This window comes from Physeter macrocephalus, unplaced genomic scaffold (assembly GCF_002837175.3).
Source record: "Physeter macrocephalus isolate SW-GA unplaced genomic scaffold, ASM283717v5 random_358, whole genome shotgun sequence".
In the NCBI taxonomy this organism is placed as follows: Eukaryota; Metazoa; Chordata; class Mammalia; order Artiodactyla; family Physeteridae; genus Physeter; species Physeter macrocephalus.
The window spans coordinates 50194-69603 of NW_021145606.1; the positions used below are offsets into that span (position 1 = coordinate 50194).

The window sequence follows — 19410 nt, forward strand, 5'->3', positions numbered from 1 at the left end:
CCTGCATCGGCAGGCGGACTCTCAACCACTGCGCCACCAGGGAAGCCCTTAATGGATTTTTTTAAAAAATAAATTTATTTATTTTATTTATTTATTTTTGGCTGCGTTGGGTCTTCATTGATGCACGTGGGCTTTCTCTAGTTGCTGAGAGCAGGGGCTGCTCTTCGTTGCGGTGCGTGGGCTTCTCACTGCAGTGGCTTCTCTTGTAGAGCACGGGCGCTAGGCGCGCGAGTTCAGTAGTTGTGGCGCACGGGCTTAGTTGCTCCTCGGCATGTGGGATCTTCCTGGACCAGGGCTTGAACCCGTGTCCCCTGCATTGGGAGGCGGATTCTTGACCACTGCGCCACCAGGGAATCCTTCTTCCAATCTCTTTGACTCTCCTCCTGCCTTACTTCTGTGAAGCCTCCCTTCCAATGCACCTCTTCTGCCCATGTCTCTGCCCCCCTCTCCCACGTGGCACACTTGATTACCTTGGACCCGCTCGATAATATGGGATAATCTCCCTATTTTAAAGTCAACTGATTAATAACATTAATTCCATTTGCAAAGTTCTTTTGCCATTTAAGATAACATATTCACAGGCATAACGCCAGGGGATGAAAATCATAGGGGCAAAAATCTTGCCTTCCAAAGCAGTTTTTTTTAAAAAAATTATTTATTTATTTATTTATTTTGGGGAGAGGGGCCATTGCTTCTTTTGTAATTTTCTCTTGTTTCTGCAGGACTTTTAATTTCCACCTCAAGGGGCATCTCCTGCTTCCCTGGACCAGGGCTTGAACCCGTGTCCCCTGCATTGGGAGGCGGATTCTTGACCACTGCGCCACCAGGGAATCCTTCTTCCAATCTCTTTGACTCTCCTCCTGCCTTACTTCTGTGAAGCCTCCCTTCCAATGCACCTCTTCTGCCCATGTCTCTGCCCCCCTCTCCCACGTGGCACACTTGATTACCTTGGACCCGCTCGATAATATGGGATAATCTCCCTATTTTAAAGTCAACTGATTAATAACATTAATTCCATTTGCAAAGTTCTTTTGCCATTTAAGATAACATATTCACAGGCATAACGCCAGGGGATGAAAATCATAGGGGCAAAAATCTTGCCTTCCAAAGCAGTTTTTTTTAAAAAAATTATTTATTTATTTATTTATTTTGGGGAGAGGGGCCATTGCTTCTTTTGTAATTTTCTCTTGTTTCTGCAGGACTTTTAATTTCCACCTCAAGGGGCATCTCCTGCTTCTAAGTGCTCTCTAAATGACCTCCAGAGCAGTGCCTTAGAGAGACTAATAGCTTGAGTCCTGCACACATTTCAGTCTCTCCTATCAATTTCCCAATGTCAGATCTGTTTTCAGTGTTTTCCCACCGTCAGAGTGGGGCTTTCTCTTTGGGGAGTGATTTAACTGCCTTCTGTCACCTTGTCCTCTCACATGCTTTCCTGGGTGCCCTCCACTTATCCCCCTGTGGGGTGGGCTAGGAGCTGTCTGCTGAATTTATTGATAATTTGAAGCTTCTAGTGTTCTCTGTCTCCCAATCAGTGCCTGGGCTCAGGATGGTTTTATTTTTTCTCCTCATTGTTCTGTATGTTTTTCTGAGGCTCTCTCTGGAGACATTCAGATTTAGGTATCTGTGTATATATTTTTAAAATATAAACAAACGTGTGTGTGTGTGTGTGTGTGTGTGTGTGTGTGTGTGCACACCCATTCTTCTCCCCATACATATCCGCCCCCTTCTTGGATAAAAGTAGCTACAATACACACTTCCCCCACCTAGCTTTTTTTTTTTTCACATAATGATATATCCTGAAGATCACTCCATAGCAATATCTAGAAATATCCCTCATTGCTTTTTACTGCTACATGGTGCTCCACCGTGAGGCTGTATCATTGTTTACTCAAAAGTCATGATGGACATTTCCAATCTTTTGCTACAATAAGGAGTGCTCTAGTGAATAGTCTGTGCATACTACTTTTATATTTTTGGTAGATTCCTTTGGAATCAATTCCTCCAACTGGGATTGCTGGGACAAAGAGTAAATACATGTGTGATTTTGCTAGATATTGCCAACTTCCCTCCATGGGGGCTGTGTCCTTTTGTGCTTCCACTAGCATGCATGCGTGTGTTTTCTCACAGCCTCACCAACAGATTATACTGAACATTGTTTGGATTTTTGCCATTCTGATAGATAAGAAGTAGCACCTCAGTGTAGTTTTCTTTTTTAAAAAAAAATATGGAGTCCTCATGTTATTCCCCCCTAGATTTATTTATTTATTTATTTATTTATTTATTGGCCACACTGCACAGCATGCGGGATCTTAGTTCCCTGACCAGGGATGGAACCCACGCCCCGTGCAGTGGAAGCACGGAGTCTTAACCACTGGACCTCCAAGAAAGTCCGTAGTTTCCTTTTGTACATTAAGAAAAATTGAGATATAATTGACATATAACCTTATATTGGTTTCAGTATAGAATGTAATGATTGGGTATTTGTACATATTGTGAAATGATCGCCACAATAAGTCTAGTTAACATGCATCCCCTCACACAGTTACAAATTCTTTTTCTTGTGATGAGAACCTTTAAGATCAACTCTCTTAGCAACTTTCAAATATGCAACACAGTGTTATTAACTGTAGTCTCCATGCTGTGTGTTACATTCCCAAGACATTTATTTTATGATTCAGTGCAGTTTTAATCTGCATTTTTTATACTGTGAGCAAGGTTGAGCATTTTTTCATACGTTTTAGGGATGTTTGCAGGTTTTATTCTCGGAACTGTGTTCACAAGATGGTGGTTCTTTTTCTTCTCTACTTGTAGGAGCTCTTTATATGAGAAGTATTATAATTTATATTAGAGATATTAACTGTTGGTCTGTGATATAAGTTGGAAATTTTTTTTCTAGTTATTGTCACTTTTTACTATGCTTTATGGTATTTTTCCATAAAATTTTTTTTGTTCAAGTTGAGCAACTTTTAAATTATTGCATATAGATTTTGAGTCATAGTTGGAAATCTTCACTTGTGTTTTCTTCTAGAACTTGTATGGGGTTTGTTGTTTTTACATTTAAATCTCTGATCCACTTGGAATTTATTGTGGTGCATGTGTGAGGAGCTGATTCAGTATTATCTTTTGCACCATTTTTTGAAAAGTCCATTTATTCTCCACTGACTTCAGTGCTGTTCTTTTGTATGCTAAGTTTCTGTATGTATTTAGATGTATTTCTGGATTTTCTGTTCATTTCTCTTGCTCTGTCTATTCATGTACCAGTGTCAGCTACTTTGTTTAAAATTCAGAGGCTTTATAATCTGTTTTATAAAGATTATAAAGAAGATGCAGAGGAAAATCCTCTCAGTGATTTTCTTTTCCAGGTTTTACCTGGCTATTCTTTCTTGTTTGCTTCCCACCCCGCCACCGGCAAATGAACTTTATAAACAATTGGGTTAGCTCAAAAGAAAAAGAAAAGAGCGGTGGAATTTTGGGGAGAATTATGTTATATTTATAATTTAGCTTGGGAGTATTGACATTTTTATGAAGTTGAGTTACCCTGTTCAGGAACATCCATGGCATATCTTTCTATTAGTTCAAATCAATTTTTATGTCACTCAGGAGTATTTTATAGATTTCCTCATATAGGTTTTAGACATATCTTGTTAATTTTACACTTAGGTATTTTATTTTATTTGCTTTCCTCGATGGGGTATCCTGCTCCATTATAACTTTTCTTTAAAAAAATTTTATTTATTTATTTATTTATTTATTTATTTATGGCTGTGTTGGGTCTTCGTTGCTGCACGCGGGCTTTCTCTAGTTGCGGCGAGCTACTCTTCGTGGCGGTGCGCGGGCTTCTCATTGCAGTGGCTTCCCTCATTGTCTAGCACGGGCTCTAGGCGCGTAGGCTTCAGTAATTGCAGCACGCGGGCTCAGTAGTTGTGGCTCACGGGCTCTAGAGCACAGGCTCAGTAGTTGTGGCACACGAGCTTAGTTGCTCCGCGGCATGTGGGATCTTCCCGGGCCAGGGATCGAACCCATGTCCCCTGCATTGGCAGGCGGATCCTCAACCACTGTGCCACTGGGGAAGCCCCTATAACTTAAATAATAATAATAAATTTATTTATTTATTTTTGGCTGCATTGGGTCTTCATTGCTGTGCATGGGCTTTCCCTAGTTGCAGTGAGCGGGGGCTACTCTTTGTTTCGGTGTGCAGGCTCCTTATTGCAGCGTGTAGTCTCCTCATTGCAGTGGCTTCTCTTGTTCCAGAGCACGGACTCTAGGCACGCGGGCTTCCGTAGTTGCAACACACAAGCTCAGTAGTTGTGGCTTGCGCTCTAGAGCACAGGCTCAGTAGTTGTGGCACACGGGCTTAGTTGCTCTGTGGCATGTGGGATCTTCCCAGACCAGGGCTGGAACCCGTGCCCCCTGCATTGGCAGGCAGATTCTTAACCACTGCGCCACCAGGGAAGTCGTCCCCTCCATTATATCTTCTAACTGGATTTTGTTTGTGAAATGAAGGCTATTGGCTGACAAAGTTATTTTTAAAAACCATTATGAAGTAGAAGAGAACACTTCTCAACTCTTTCTATGGGGCCAGTAGCACCTGATACCAAAACCAGACAAAGACATAACAAGAAAACTATAACCAATATTTTAATGAATATACATTAAAAATGCTCTCCAAAGTACCAGCACACCAAATCTAGCAACATATAAAAAGGATTATACACCATGCTGAAGTGGGATTTATCCCAGGAATTCAAGGTTGGTTTAGCATCCAAAAATCAATTAATGTAATATCGATAGAATAAAGGACAAAATCTACATGATCATCTTAATAGATGCAGAAAAAGCATTTAACAAAATTCAAAACCTGTCATGATAAAAACACTCAACAAACTAGGAATGGAAGGTAACTTCTTCAGCCTGATAAAGGGCATGAAAAACTCACAGCTAACATCATACTCAGTGGTGAAAGACAGAATGCTTTTCCCTTAAGATCAGAAACAAGAAAAGGGTACTTGCTCTTACAACTTCTGTTCAACATTGGACTGGTGGTTCTAGCAAGGGCAGTTAAGCAAGAAAGTGAAGTGAAAGGCATCTAGATTGGCAAAGAATAAGTAAAACTATCTCTAGTTTCAGATGACATGATCTTTATATATAGAAAATCTTAAGGAATCCACTAAAAAATCTACTGGAATCAATGAACAAGTTCAGCAGGATATAAGATCAATAAGGAAAAAGCAGTTTTAAAAAAAAACTATTAAAAAAATACAAAAAAGTATTTCTGTACACTTGCAATGAATAATCTGCAAATAGATTTAAGAAAACAATTTCATTTACAATACATCAAAAAGAATAAAATACTTAGGAAAAAGTTTTTTGTTTTTTTTAAAATAAATTTATTTATTTAATTTATTTATTTTTGGCTGCGTTGGGTCTTCGTTGCTGCGCGTGGGCTTTCTCTAGTTGCAGAGAGCGGGGGCTACTCTTTGTTGCGGTGCACAGGCTTCTTTTCTCTAGTTGCAGAGAGCGGGGGCTACTCTGTTGCGGTGCACAGGCTTCTCATTGCGGTGGCTTCTCTTGTTGCAGAGCACGGACTCTAGGTACGCGGGCTTCAGTAGTTGTGGCTCGCAGGCTCTAGAGCGCAGGCTCAGTAGTTGTGGCGCACGGGCTTAGTTGCTCCGCAGCATGTGGGATCTTCCTGGACCAGGGCTCGAACCCGTGTCCCCTGCATTGGCAGGCGGATTCTTAACCACTGCACCAGCAGGGAAGCCCAGGAAAAAGTTTTACAAAAGAAGTACGAAACTTATATTCCAAAAACTATAAAACATTGTTGAGAGAAATTAAGAATACCTAAATAGAAACTTCACTGGCGTTCCAGTGGTTAAGACTCTGCACCTCCACTGCAAGGGGCATGGGTTCCATCCCTGGTCAGGGAACTAAGATACCCTGTGTGCTGTGCAGCGTGACCAAAAAAAAAGAGAGAGAGAGAGAAAAGGATACCTAAATAAATGGAAAGATATACCATGTTCATAGATTGGAAGACTTAATTTTGACAAGATGGCAATATTTCTCAAATTGATCTGCAGATTTCAAAGCAATCACTCTCAAAGAACCAGCTGGCTTGTTTGAAGAAACTGACAAGCTGATCTTAAAGTTCATATGGAGATTCAAGGGACTCAGAATAGCCAAAATAATCTTGAAAAGAACAAAGTTGGAGGACTCATACTTCCTGATTCAAAATTTCCTACGAAGTTACAGTAATCAAGGCTAAATGGTACTGGTGTAAATACAGACATATAGAATCAGTGGAATGGAACTGGGGGTCTAGAAATAAACCCTCACATTTACAGTTAGTTGATTTTCAAAGAGGGTGCCAAGATGATTCAATGGAGAAAGGATAGTCTTTTCAACCAATGATGCTGGGACAACTAGATACCCACATGCCAAAGAAAGATGCTGGACTCCAACCTCATGTAGTATACAAAAATTAACTCAAAATGAGTCGAAAACCTAAATAGAAGGGCTAAAACTATAAAACTCTTAGAAGAAAATGCAGGTTTAAATCTTTATTACCTTTAATTAGGTAATGCTTTCTTAGGTATGATACCAAAAGCACAAACAACAAAGGAATAAAAGATAAATTGGACTTAATCAAAATTAAACTTTTGTAGGAATTCCCTGGCGGTCCAGTGGTTAGGACCCCACACTTTCACTGCTGAGGGCCCAGGTTCAATCCATGGTCAGGGAGCTAAGATCCCACAAGCCGCAGGGTGCAGCCAGAACACAACAAAGCAAAACAAAAAAAGAACCAGCAGGTATTTTAAAAAAATTAAACTTTTGTGCTTCAAGAAACACTATCAAAAAAGAGAAAAGACATCTCACAGAATGAAAGAATATATTTTCAGATCATATAGTATGATAAGATGCTTGCATCTAGAAAATATTTTAAAAACTTACAACTCAAGAATAAAAAGACCACCCAGTTTTAAAATGGGCAAAGGATCTGAACAGACATTTCTCCAAAGAAGATATACAAATGGCCAATAAACACATGAAAAGATGTTCAACATCATTAGCCATTAGGGAAATGCAACTCAAAATCACAGTGAGGGGCTTCCCTGGTGGCGCAGTGGTTGAAAGTCCGCCTGCCAATGCAGGGGACGCGGGTTCGTGCCCCAGTGCGGGAAGATCCCACATGCCGCGGAGCGGCTGGGCCTGTGAGCCATGGCCGCTGAGCCTGCGCGTCCGGAGCCTGTGCTCTGCAACGGGAGAGGCCACAATAGTGAGAGGCCCGCGTACCGCAAAAAATTTAAAAAAATAAATAAATAAAATCACCGTGAGATACCATCTCATACCCACTGGAATGATTGTAGTAAAAAAGACATACAATAACAAATGTTGGTGAGGATGTGGAGAAATTGGAAGCCTCATATACTGCTTGTGGGTATGTGGAGCCCTCATATACTGCTTTGAAAAATAGTCTGGAAGTTCCTCAATTGCTTAAACATAGTGTTACCATATGACCCAGCAGTTACACTCAAGAACAACAAAAATGTATCCACATAAAAAATTGTACACTGATGTTCATAGTCGCATTATTTATTATAGCTGCAAATGAAAACAATCATGAATGAAAAAATAATGTGATATATCCACACAATGGAATATTATTTGGCAGGAAAAGGAATGAAGTGTTGACATGTTCTACAACATGGATGAACCTTGAAAACTCTATGTTCATTGAAAGAAGCCAGATACAAAAGACCACATGTTGTATGATTACATTTATATGAAATGTCCAGAATGAGCATATCTATAGAGACAGAAAGTAGACTGGTGGTGATGATTGTACAACTCTGAATATGCTAAAAGCCACTGAATTGTATACTTTATTTTTTATTTTATTTTTTGGCTGTGCTGCACGGCTTGTGGGATTTTAGTTCCCTACTAAAGGATTGAACCCAGGCCCTTGGCAGTGAGAGCGTGGAGTCCTAACCACTGGACCACCAAGGAATTCCCAAATTGTACACTTTAAATGGGTGAATTGTATGACGTGAACTATATCTCAATAAAGCTGTTATAAAAATCATTGTGAATGATTACAAATGTACAAAAATATATTAAGATTGTTACCATGAATGCCATGTATCTACTATCTAGCTACATTCATGGAGCATAATTAATTTAGTTGAAGGCCCTGTGTACCCACCCCTCCCAGATGGCTCCCTGCCCACCTGTGTCCTACCAGGCATCCTGTGTTCTCTGTTGGTTACATGTGACTATCATTCCCATGAATTTATTTGCCGCGGAGCGGCTGGGCCTGTGAGCCATGGCCGCTGAGCCTGCGCGTCCGGAGCCTGTGCTCTGCAACGGGAGAGGCCACAATAGTGAGAGGCCCGCGTACCGCAAAAAATTTAAAAAAATAAATAAATAAAATCACCGTGAGATACCATCTCATACCCACTGGAATGATTGTAGTAAAAAAGACATACAATAACAAATGTTGGTGAGGATGTGGAGAAATTGGAAGCCTCATATACTGCTTGTGGGTATGTGGAGCCCTCATATACTGCTTTGAAAAATAGTCTGGAAGTTCCTCAATTGCTTAAACATAGTGTTACCATATGACCCAGCAGTTACACTCAAGAACAACAAAAATGTATCCACATAAAAAATTGTACACTGATGTTCATAGTCGCATTATTTATTATAGCTGCAAATGAAAACAATCATGAATGAAAAAATAATGTGATATATCCACACAATGGAATATTATTTGGCAGGAAAAGGAATGAAGTGTTGACATGTTCTACAACATGGATGAACCTTGAAAACTCTATGTTCATTGAAAGAAGCCAGATACAAAAGACCACATGTTGTATGATTACATTTATATGAAATGTCCAGAATGAGCATATCTATAGAGACAGAAAGTAGACTGGTGGTGATGATTGTACAACTCTGAATATGCTAAAAGCCACTGAATTGTATACTTTATTTTTTATTTTATTTTTTGGCTGTGCTGCACGGCTTGTGGGATTTTAGTTCCCTACTAAAGGATTGAACCCAGGCCCTTGGCAGTGAGAGCGTGGAGTCCTAACCACTGGACCACCAAGGAATTCCCAAATTGTACACTTTAAATGGGTGAATTGTATGACGTGAACTATATCTCAATAAAGCTGTTATAAAAATCATTGTGAATGATTACAAATGTACAAAAATATATTAAGATTGTTACCATGAATGCCATGTATCTACTATCTAGCTACATTCATGGAGCATAATTAATTTAGTTGAAGGCCCTGTGTACCCACCCCTCCCAGATGGCTCCCTGCCCACCTGTGTCCTACCAGGCATCCTGTGTTCTCTGTTGGTTACATGTGACTATCATTCCCATGAATTTATTTTTAAATTTTTAAAAAAGTTTATTTTATTTTATTTATTTATTTTTGTCTGCATTGGGTCTTCGTTGCTGTGCGCGGGCTTTCTCTAGTTGGGTGCACAGGCTTCTCATTGCGGTGGCTTCTCTTGTTGCGGAGCACGGGCTCTAGGCGTGTGAGCTTCAGTAGTTGTGGTGCGCAGGCTCGGTAGTTGTGGCGCACGGGCTTAGTTGCTCCGTGGCACGTGGGATCTTCCCGGACCAGGGCTCGAACCCATGTCCCCTGCATTGGCAGGCGGATTCTTAACCATTGCGCCACCAGGGAAGCCCTCCCATGAATTTAAAACAGTCTTCCTTACTAATCAAACTGTCCCTGCTCTTTGAGGAAACGTTGCGCCAAGGTGTCTTGGGGTTCAGGGAGGGCCTGGTTGGAGTTGGGAGTCCCCATGCTTAGGAGGCTATGGAGGGCCAGTCTGGCAGACCTGGGCAGGAGATCAAAAAAATCTGGAACCCATGGTTAAATCAAGGTGGGTCTTATTCTTAAGTCTGGTGTTTGTCACGTCGTAACAGGATTGTGGCAGTGGGAGAGCAAGGACTGTTGAGTCTGAGAATTTATGCCTATTGCTTCTTTTAGAAAAAGAGTTTGTACAGTTCTCTGAGATCTTGTAGGACTGTGGTGACTACAGTCTTATGTGTGGAGCCTTCTAAAAGGCTCCTGAATAAAATGTATGAGTGTGGGATAGAGACTGAGGGCTGGCAGTGGGGGTTGATGATCAGCCTCTCTTCCTGCTTTCTGCAGGGCTGTGGACCCTGTAGGTGCTCATTTAAACACTGAGTGGAGAGGGGGGAGGGAAGGTGAATGAATCAATGGAAGGATGACAGGATAGATGGTGGAGATTAGAATGGACGGGTGAGTGGATCAGTGAGCAGAGGAAGAGTGGCTGGCTGGAGGGGCAGGGAGCGGATGCAGAGGTCAGATGGATGGTGAAATGTGTCGATGTCTTTCCTGCTCACTGCTTGTCATCCTTTGTTTTTAGCTTCGGGCGGCAGAGGTGGAGATCAAAGATCTGCAGTCAGAGTTTGAGCTAGAGAAGATCGATTACTTGGCCACCATCCGTCGGCAGGAACGTGACTTTATGCTCTTGCAGCAGCTCTTTGAGCAGGTGCAGCCCCTGATTCGCCGGGACTGTAACTATAGCAACCTGGAGAAGATAAGGCGCGAGTCCTGCTGGGATGAGGATAATGGCTTCTGGAAGATCCCCCAGCCCATCATCATAAAAACCAGCCTCCCAGTAGGTCAGGAACTTTGCTGCGCTGCCCCCCAGCAGTTGTCCCCGCCCTTCTCCACAGTTTGCCCTCCTGCAGGCTGACAGGTGGCCATGCACCTCTCCCTGCTGGCTGTGGGTACAGCAGACATGTGACTCTGGGTACCCAAAATGTTGGGGACCTAAGAGTCAGACAGATGTGGGTTGGAATTCTGGCTCCACCATTCCCTGTGTGACCTTTTGGGGACTCAGTGCCCTCCTCTGTGAAATGGGGATTAAGAACAGCACTTTCCTTAAAGATTGCTGGGTGGCTTAAAATGTGTTAGTACATGCAAAACCCTTAGAGCCATGCCTGGCGCATTTTAAGTGTGTGGTACTTTTTCTTATCATGATCATCATTGTCACTATTTCATCCTACAATAACCCTGTGAAGGACGAAGTTTTTTTACACCTGTTTTACATATGAGGAATCTCAGAGAATGTAAGTGACTTATCCAAAATCACAGTCATAGTGGTGAGTTGTAGGCCAGGGACAGAAACTAGCTGTTCAGAGTTTCAGGCCTGGTTCACCTTCTGCTTTTGCCACTGACCTCCTGTGTGACCTTATGTTGGTCACTGTCCCTCTCTGTGCTTTGGTCCCCTGATCTTCACAAAGAAGGGGTTGGAAAAGATGATCTTGAAGGCTCCCCCACCTCCACTGAGTCAGAGTAGGGTCAGACTTACGGTGGAGCCTCTCCAGCCACCTGCTGGCTCTGCCCGTTCAGGAAGCAAGCAGGCTCCTACATCCCCCGGGGCCCGCCCCGGGCCTCACCTGGTCAGAGGGTATCCACCCCATTTCCCACAGTCTGCAGGCAGGTTGGCCTTTCTCCCTGCGCCCACCTGCTCTCTAGCCTGGAGGCAGGGGAGTGGCTTCTTTGGTCTGAGCCCTCCTGTTGTCTGTTTCCCAAAGCCATCCCCTTGCTTGAGCTGGGAGGTGTCCTCCCCTGGCTCCAAGCCTGAGCCAGGCCTGAGCGCCCAGCCCCCCGTCCCTCTGGCCCTCATTCCAGGCAGCAGTGACCTCAGCTTCTGTTTTCTCATAGCAGTTTCAACAGGGCTACAGAACAGATCAGCCCGCAAAACCTCCACAGCGGACAACGGTGAACCAGGCAAGGTAAGGTCTCTGGGAGAGCGAGGGGAGAGCTGGCACCTGGCAGGCTTGGCCCCCAAGGCGCAGTGCGTCAGCGCTGCTGTAGAAACTGGACTCTGTTTCTGTCCACCTCATGATTAAAGTGGGGGGCTGAGCCGGGACCCTTTCTGTGTAATTCTTTGCGCCCAGACCCTCCACCCCCTCTGGCCCTCATTCAAAAGCCCTTTATGCGCATAGAGACCAGAGGAAAAGCAGGGGTTCAAGGCAGCCCACCCTGCTGGTGAAGGACAGAAGCTTCAGCTTCAATCCCAGTGGCCAAGGAGTTCATTCTGGTTCCCTTGGTCCCAGCTGGTACCCTTGGACTGAAAGCATCCTCAGAGTTTCCATAAACAGTCATTGGGATTCTAAAGTCACTTTATTTCATATCTCCCTTATTTTGTATTACAACAAATATATATCCTTAAAGCAGAGGTCAGCAAACTTTTCTCTAAAGGACCAAACAGTAAATATTTTAGGGTCTGGGGGCCATATGGTCTCTGACACAACTACTCAACTCTGCCATGATAGCACAAAACCAGCCATACGCAATATGTAAACAAATGAGCACAGCTGCGTTCCAATAAAACTTTACAAGAACAGTCTGTGGGCCAGATTTGGCCCATAGGCTGTAATTTGCTGATCCCTGCCTTAAACCATTACAGATATTTTGGAAAACCTACACAGAAAATACGTTTGCAGTCATGATAAGGCCACTCATAGGTTAATGAATTCCAGCTAAGCATCTCCGCCTGAGCAACTCAGGCTGGTTAAAGCTCTGATTGGCTGCTTTTGATGCCTTAACTTTGTAAAAAAAAAAAAAAAAAAAAAAAGTGTCAAGTTGTTCCTGAAACAACCGTTCTTAACCTGGGACCACAAATGGGTTATATTAGAATGCTTTTAGTTCCAGTAAGCAAACTAGGGAATTTATTGGTTCATGTTAAGTGTACCGGTTTCAGGCATGGCTGGACCAAGGGGCTCAACCAGTCCTGGTTCTGTGTGTTTCTTGACCTTTTGGCTCTTCTTCACTTGGAATCCTAGGTTTGGACCCAGGCAGGCTTTCTCCATGTGGCAGGAAAGATGGCTGCTAGCAATTGGTGATCCAATAGGAAGAGAGACCTGGTCTTTTAGAGCATCCTTAAACCAAGGCTTGTGGCAAGATTCTGATTGGCTCTGCCTGGGTCATGAGCCTACTCTTGGACCAATGACTATATCCAGAAGATGTAGTTCTGTGATTGGCCCTGTCTGGATCATATGTCCAGCTGTGTAGCAAGGGGATGGGCAGGTGGGAGTGGTGATATTAGGGTGCTATGAATGATCACCCCACCAGGACCATGTCAAGTGGGAGAAGGGTAGTTCCCTGAAGGAAGAGATTCAGGCTGAAGAAAAGAAATCCACTATAGCAGTGAAAAATACTAGTCCTTGGTGATAAAAATGTTGGGACTCCAGTTCTCATGATCATAAGTGAGCTCATGAGCTGAGTACTGTCTTACCTATTCTATGAATATATTGTGATGGGTTTAAGGGTGTGTAGTATCGTCCTTGCCCGGATGGACCTTGTTTTGAGCTTTGCAGGAGGAACAAGGCACTTCACGTCCCAAGGAAGATGGGGGTGGAGGGTGGGGAGGAGCATGTGTAGGCTTGGCTGGTGACTGTGACCCTTCGTCCTGAGCTGCCCAGATCCCACTGCAAGTGTCTGGGGTCTGAAGTGTAGGGCACAGCAACGTGGGCAGTGAGGTTCAGGGCAGCCCTGCCACCCAGGCTGGCAGAGCCTGCTGAACCCTGGGTAAGGGCCCAGATAAGAACTGCACAAACAAGGGGTCTTAAGCTGTGAGGATTTGGCATCTCAGCAGGAAGAAGACCGCTACAGGCTGATGCTCAGTCGGAGTGACAGTGAAAACATTGCCAGTAACTACTTCCGGCCCAAGCGGGCCAGCCAGATCCTCAGCACGGATCCCATGAAGAGCCTCAGTGAGTACCCTGCCCACCTCCTGTCCTCCAGGCCCTCCCTGAGAGCTCTGGAGGATTTGGAGTCACACAGGCCTGGGTCAGAAACCCCTTTCCCTCTCTGAGCCTCAGTTTCCTCAGCTGTAAACTGAGGGGGATATGCCTTTTCCTCAGGATCAGGTGAGATGAGGTGGGAAGTGCTCAGTACACAGCCTCCCCTTTTCTCCCCCACTCCGTCTCCCGGTCGGGGGTGCTGAGTTGGATCCTCTGTCTCCCCGACACGCAGAAGGTCCTCAGCACACAGCTTGGGCCCCGGCCTGGAGTTGGCTGGGACTTGGTCAGTTGCTCACCAGCTTCCTCAGATGCCAGTATGGTGACTTTCTCCCCCTGAGCCAAGTCGGGGCAAACAGGACCACAAAAGCAAAACACACTTTTACAAGCAAGAATCGAAAATCACTTTGTTCCTCTGCTTTTAAAACTAAAATCAAAGACCACAGAGCTTCCAGTAAAATACCAGTAAAAAGCAAATCTCAGTTCTACACGGAGGTTATTTGAGAGACAGAATGGGTGGCATTGAGGAATAAGGAGGGAAAAGCTGGACAGGAAAGAAGCTGACATCAGCTGAGCAGTTGGCATCATGCCCATGTTGCAGATGAGGAAACTGAGGCTCAGAGACAAGTGGCTCCCTAAGGTTATACTTCCAGGAAGTGGTGGAGCAGGGATTTGAACCAGGCTTGTGTGGCTTGACAGTCCAGGCTGCCTCAGCCTGAGGCTTTAAAACTCCATGCTTCCAGCCCAGACCCTTTGGATGCAGATGTAGTGCTGGGTCCAAGGCCTCAACCAGAGCAGCTTCTCAGAGCTTGGGGTCCCAGCTGCGGTACCAGGGCCTCTGGCTGGGTGCGGGGTGGACCAGACTTTGCACCCCCCACACACGGAGTCTTTTCTCTCCATCCTCTGCGCTCCTGGCTTACCAGCGCTTCTGCCCTGCTTCTCCACAGCACATCACGGCTCGCCACCAGGCCTCAGCTCCCCACTTGGCAACAGCTCTGCCATCCCACCTACCCAGGCCCCTGAAATGCCCCAGCCTCGGCCTTTCCGCCTTGAGTCCCTTGACATCCCCTTCACCAAGGCCAAGCGTAAGAAAAGCAAAAGCAGCTTTGGCGGTGAGCCTCTGTGAACACATTGCCTGCTGCTGCCCTGCCTTTGGACTCCGTGAGACTGCCAGGCCCCTCCGGGGCAGACCCAGCTAGGTCTCTTCCCACCTGCCCCCCTCCGAGGGGGCCCTGGCCCTGGGAAAGCACAGTCCCCTCCCTGCTACCCAGAGAGCCCACTCTGCCCGGGGCATGAGCTCCTCGGAGGCTGGACCATCCTTGGCGAGACCTGCTCCGGCTCTCCACGCCACGTCGGTGTTTTCATCTGCCCGCCACCGTGCCCACCAGTGTTGTCCTGTGCCTCCATGGGCTCAGAAACCTCAGCTCTGCCTCAAGGCCTTCACTCGCAGCCCGATAGAGTGGGGCAGTGACTTCCACATGGGTCAAGCTCAATGTCTTGGTGATTGAAAATTGTGCCTCCACCTAGTAGGCCCCGCTTGGTGAGGAAGCCCTATGGGACAGGCACAGGAGTCCTGGAGCAGCTGTTCCCGTGCTGCCTACTCCCAGCTGGTCTGCGGCCCAGAGGAGGCCACTCCACATTAAGCTTCCCTAATAAACTGCCTTTAACTGATGAACTGCCCTTCTCTGATCATCTGACAGCATCACTGGGGCCCCTCCCTGCCACTACCTGGCCTTCATGGGGAAGCTCTTTCTGGAGCAGGGATTCTTAACTGCCTGTAGGCTCCAGGGTCTCTGCAATCCCCTGTAATTGTGAGTATAAGTGCATTTTTCTGGGGAGAGCACGTGAATGTGAACTGTCCTTAGATTCTCGAAGGATCTGTGACCCAGGAAAGCAGAGTCCTTGTTTTGGAAAATAGAGGCCACATCTTGCTGAGGCCCAGAGAAGACCCAGGTCTTGATGGCCGTCAGGGGCTGTGCTGGAACTGCATGTGCTAACACGGCCAGAAATGAATCCAGGCCACCCCACCTGCCTAAGACAGACCCATCCCCTTGCCCATTGTATCCCAGGCCTGCCCTGTGGGAGGGGCCCACAATCTGAGGGAAAAGTCTTGGCCTTTGGTGCTATCCTAAGCCTCATTTCACGCTGAGCCTCATCTGTGAAATGGGGATACCAACCTCATAGGGTTATCGTGAAGGTTAAATGAGATAGTGTGTAAAGTTCCTGTTGCATAGCAGGTACTGTGTTAGTCCCCCTAAATCCTCCCCCTCCATATTTTGTATTAATTACTGTGATACCTGCCACAAGCCACATGTCTGGGCCAAGGAGTTCACGCTCTGGAGAAGCTAGGGTGGAAGGTGATTAGGAAACTTCGGAGATCAGTCTAAGGGAAGTCAGGCCGCAGTGCATACTTTGAGCAAGAGGATGTAAGATCAGGTCTTTATGGGGAACAAAGTGCCCTTGTGAAGGGAGCAGCAGTGGGTAGGGCTACCATAAAGGATGGAGAAGATCCCGGGGCTTAAGATGGGAATGTGGGAAGAGGGTTCCTGGTGGAGGGGGCTGCATGAACAAAAGGCAGGAGGTGGGGAAGCTCAGGGTATGTTAAAGGTGGGAGGAGAACTGTTCCATGGAAGTCCTGAGCAGGGATGGAGAAGCTGATGAGGCTGCCAAGATGAGTTTAGGTGGAGACCTGAGTAAATAGCCTTTGGGTGCCCCTGAGCTGTGGCAGACTGCTCAGCAACGGGCCGGCACCATCAGGTCTGAGCTTGAGGTGGATTGACGTGGCATTGTGTGCAGAAGGGCAGGAGGGCTGGGCTGTGGGGCAGGAGCTAGGGGTGAGAGGCTTAACTTTCCGTGCAGCCCTAACCTTCCATGCAGGGGATGGAGGTAGAATCCGCTAAGGAGATGCACAGAGCGAGACTTTGACTTTTGCCCCCGCATTCTTGGCTTGGTGGACAAGTATAAGAGGTCAGAACAGAAAGGCTACCTTCTCTCTTCACAGTTACCTTCACCATTTGCCCTGGGATTGTGTTTGGGACCCACAGAATAGCTGAAGGCTTGGAGATGCTTGTGGTAGCTTTTACTTAGAGTCGTGGTGGGACTGAGGCAGGTCTGAGGTGAGCGGGTTGCCCTTGTGTCAGTTTAGAAGGGGTGGGGGCAAGCAGTACTGAGTGGAGGCTCAGCCTGGCTCTGCACGAAGTGCTTCAAAACCCGCCCTAGTCCACCCACGAGCGAAGGCTGTTCCAAAGGCACACAGGTAAGTAGGAGAGCTGGGCCTCGCCAGTGTCTATTGCCAGCCTAGGACAGTGGCCTGGAGACCAGGGAAATGCCCAGGTAACAGGGCTCGTGAGAGACGGGGCTTGGAAATGAACTCAGCTAGAGCTTTTGATTGGTAGGCCAGTCCGCCGCTCATCCACACTGCCTCCAGTGTGGTCCACCACCAGGCGGGGGAGGACAGGCCCGCGCCAAGGCCCTGGGCCCCTGAGCAGCAGGACAAATTCTCCACCCCCTCCCTGATCTTTTTCCAACCACTTTCTCCCTGGAGACAGTGGGGGTGGGGCCTTGTTCCTAGTCGAATCTGTCCCAGGCCAGTGAAGACCGAGGAGGTGGCCCGAGTTGACGCCGCCACTGCCCCAGACCCTGTCCTGAACGCGACGGCCCAGACCAGGACCAAGAGGTTGAAGAGGCGGGATCCACCCATCAGTCCCAAGCTCCGGCGGGAAGCAGGTTCTGGGCTCCGGGCGGAAGCCCGGGATGGGCGGAACCAAAGGGCTATTAACTCTGTTGATTGGCCGCGGCAGCAGAGCTGTCTCTCTAGGATTGAGCCTTTTCCTTTCGAGAGGCGGAGCCGCGCGCCCCTTCCACCAATAGCATTCAGAGTATCCGCCTCCTACCGGTGCACTTCCGGCCGCGCTCCCCGCTCCTCACCGTCGGAGCCGCGGCTCCGAACGCCCAGCCCCGACGTACGCGGATTACTTCCGGGTGGTACTCCACGACCACGGGCCGCGATTGGGCGACTGTGGAAGGGGCACTTCCGGTATCCAGGTGCTTGGGTTCTTTGGCAGGAGCAGGAATATGGGGCTCGGCGCCGCGGCCCGTGCTTGGTCCATCTTGTGGCTGCTGCTGCCCTTGCTTGGCCTGGTCGGCGCCAGCGGTCCCCGCACCTTGGTGCTGCTGGACAACCTCAACCTGCGGGAGACGCATTCGCTTTTCTTCCGGAGCCTGAAGGGTGAGACTGGGGTCCGAGGGGGCGGCAGGTGAAAGTCTGGGGTTGGAAAGGTCCCCAAGCCCGAGGACATTGGCCGCCCTCCCTCCCACTCGTTTTCCATGAGCTGGCCGTCCAGGTCTGACCTGCCTCTAGTGGGGCGGGAGGGTGGGGGCGGAGAACGGTCATGATCTCTGCAGCTGTGGTTTCCCTTTGCGTCCCCGTCTGCCTCAGCTCGCTGTTTTCTTCTCCAGATCGGGGCTTTGTACTCACATTCAAGACCGCAGATGACCCCAGCCTGTCCCTCATTAAGTACGGGGAGTTCCTCTATGACAATCTCATCATCTTCTCCCCTTCGGTAGAAGGTAAGGGCTGCCGGTCGCTCCCAGAACTGGGATTCGAGGCCCAGGACTGATTTATCCCTTTCTTCAGCATCTTGGGCATGTTCTGGGATGGGGTGAGTCGCCAGCCCTGGGCGCTGCTGCCAACAGAGAAGAGGAAAATGTTAACTTCTAACCTGGGCTTAGGAGAGGACATCTCCTTTCCAAAAGACACAGCTGATTGGGGGATCAAGTGTTGTTGCAGACCATAGAACTCCGGGCTCGGGATTCCCTGGCGGTCTGGTGGTGAGGACTCTGTGCACTTTCACGGCCGAGGGTGCGGGTTCAATCCCTGGTCGGGGAACTAAGATCCCACAAGACCCCCGGCGAGGCCAAAAAAACAAACAAAAAAAACCCTCCTGGCTCTGCTACTTAGGGAAGGGAGTTTTCTCTGTTAAAGGGCCTGATAAGAAAGATGGACACTCCCTCCCACCCCCCATCGGGTTTGCCTGTGTGGAAAGAGGAAATGGCGTGCTATAAATATGGTTTGCTGTTGAGGGGCACTGATGGTAGTTGATCCTAAGAATTCAGATGGAGTCATAGTTAGGCTGAAAAGAAGCTTTAGTGATTACCTAGTCTTACCCCCTGTTTGAGGCTGGGTGGATATGTCCAGGGCTTAACAGAAGACTGGTTGCTGAACAGAATGAACATCTTCACTAGATTTTCCAATTGACATTCCTGTGACAGAGAGCTTGCTATCTTAGGAGGCAACCCACTCCAGCAGCGGACAACTCTGTTAAGAAGTTCTTATATTAAACTGGAATTTGTCTCCCACTTCCTGCTTTGTTTATTTGGGGGCAGGGAGAGAAAGGGTTTCTGATACTCCCCAGGGCCTTAGAGAACAGGTCTAGTGCTTATTTTGCTTACAGACAGAGCCTTCACATAGTCAGGGCCCATTCAGTTGTTTCTTCTCCAGACGAAGTACCCCAGTCCCTTGGTCTGTTCTCCTCTTGTCGTGCTTTGTCAGCATCCCAGTCGTTCTCTTTTTTTTTTTTTTTTTTTTTTTGCGGTACGCGGTCCTCTCACTGTTG

At 47.0% G+C, this 19410-nt stretch overlaps 1 protein-coding gene across 1 annotated transcript in view; it reads left to right on the plus strand.

Moving 5' to 3' along the window:
• The window catches only part of KIF17 (kinesin family member 17), a 60409-nt gene that overhangs the window by 35611 nt on the left and 5388 nt on the right, over nt 1–19410 (plus strand). Inside the window, exons 12-16 of the mRNA XM_055082859.1 lie at nt 10408–10666; nt 11715–11785; nt 13651–13768; nt 14743–18023; nt 18254–18364. Of these exons, the coding sequence (XP_054938834.1) occupies nt 10408–10666; nt 11715–11785; nt 13651–13768; nt 14743–14921 (627 nt within the window). The 3' untranslated portion in view covers nt 14922–18023; nt 18254–18364. The remainder of the gene's footprint in view (nt 1–10407; nt 10667–11714; nt 11786–13650; nt 13769–14742; nt 18024–18253; nt 18365–19410) is intronic.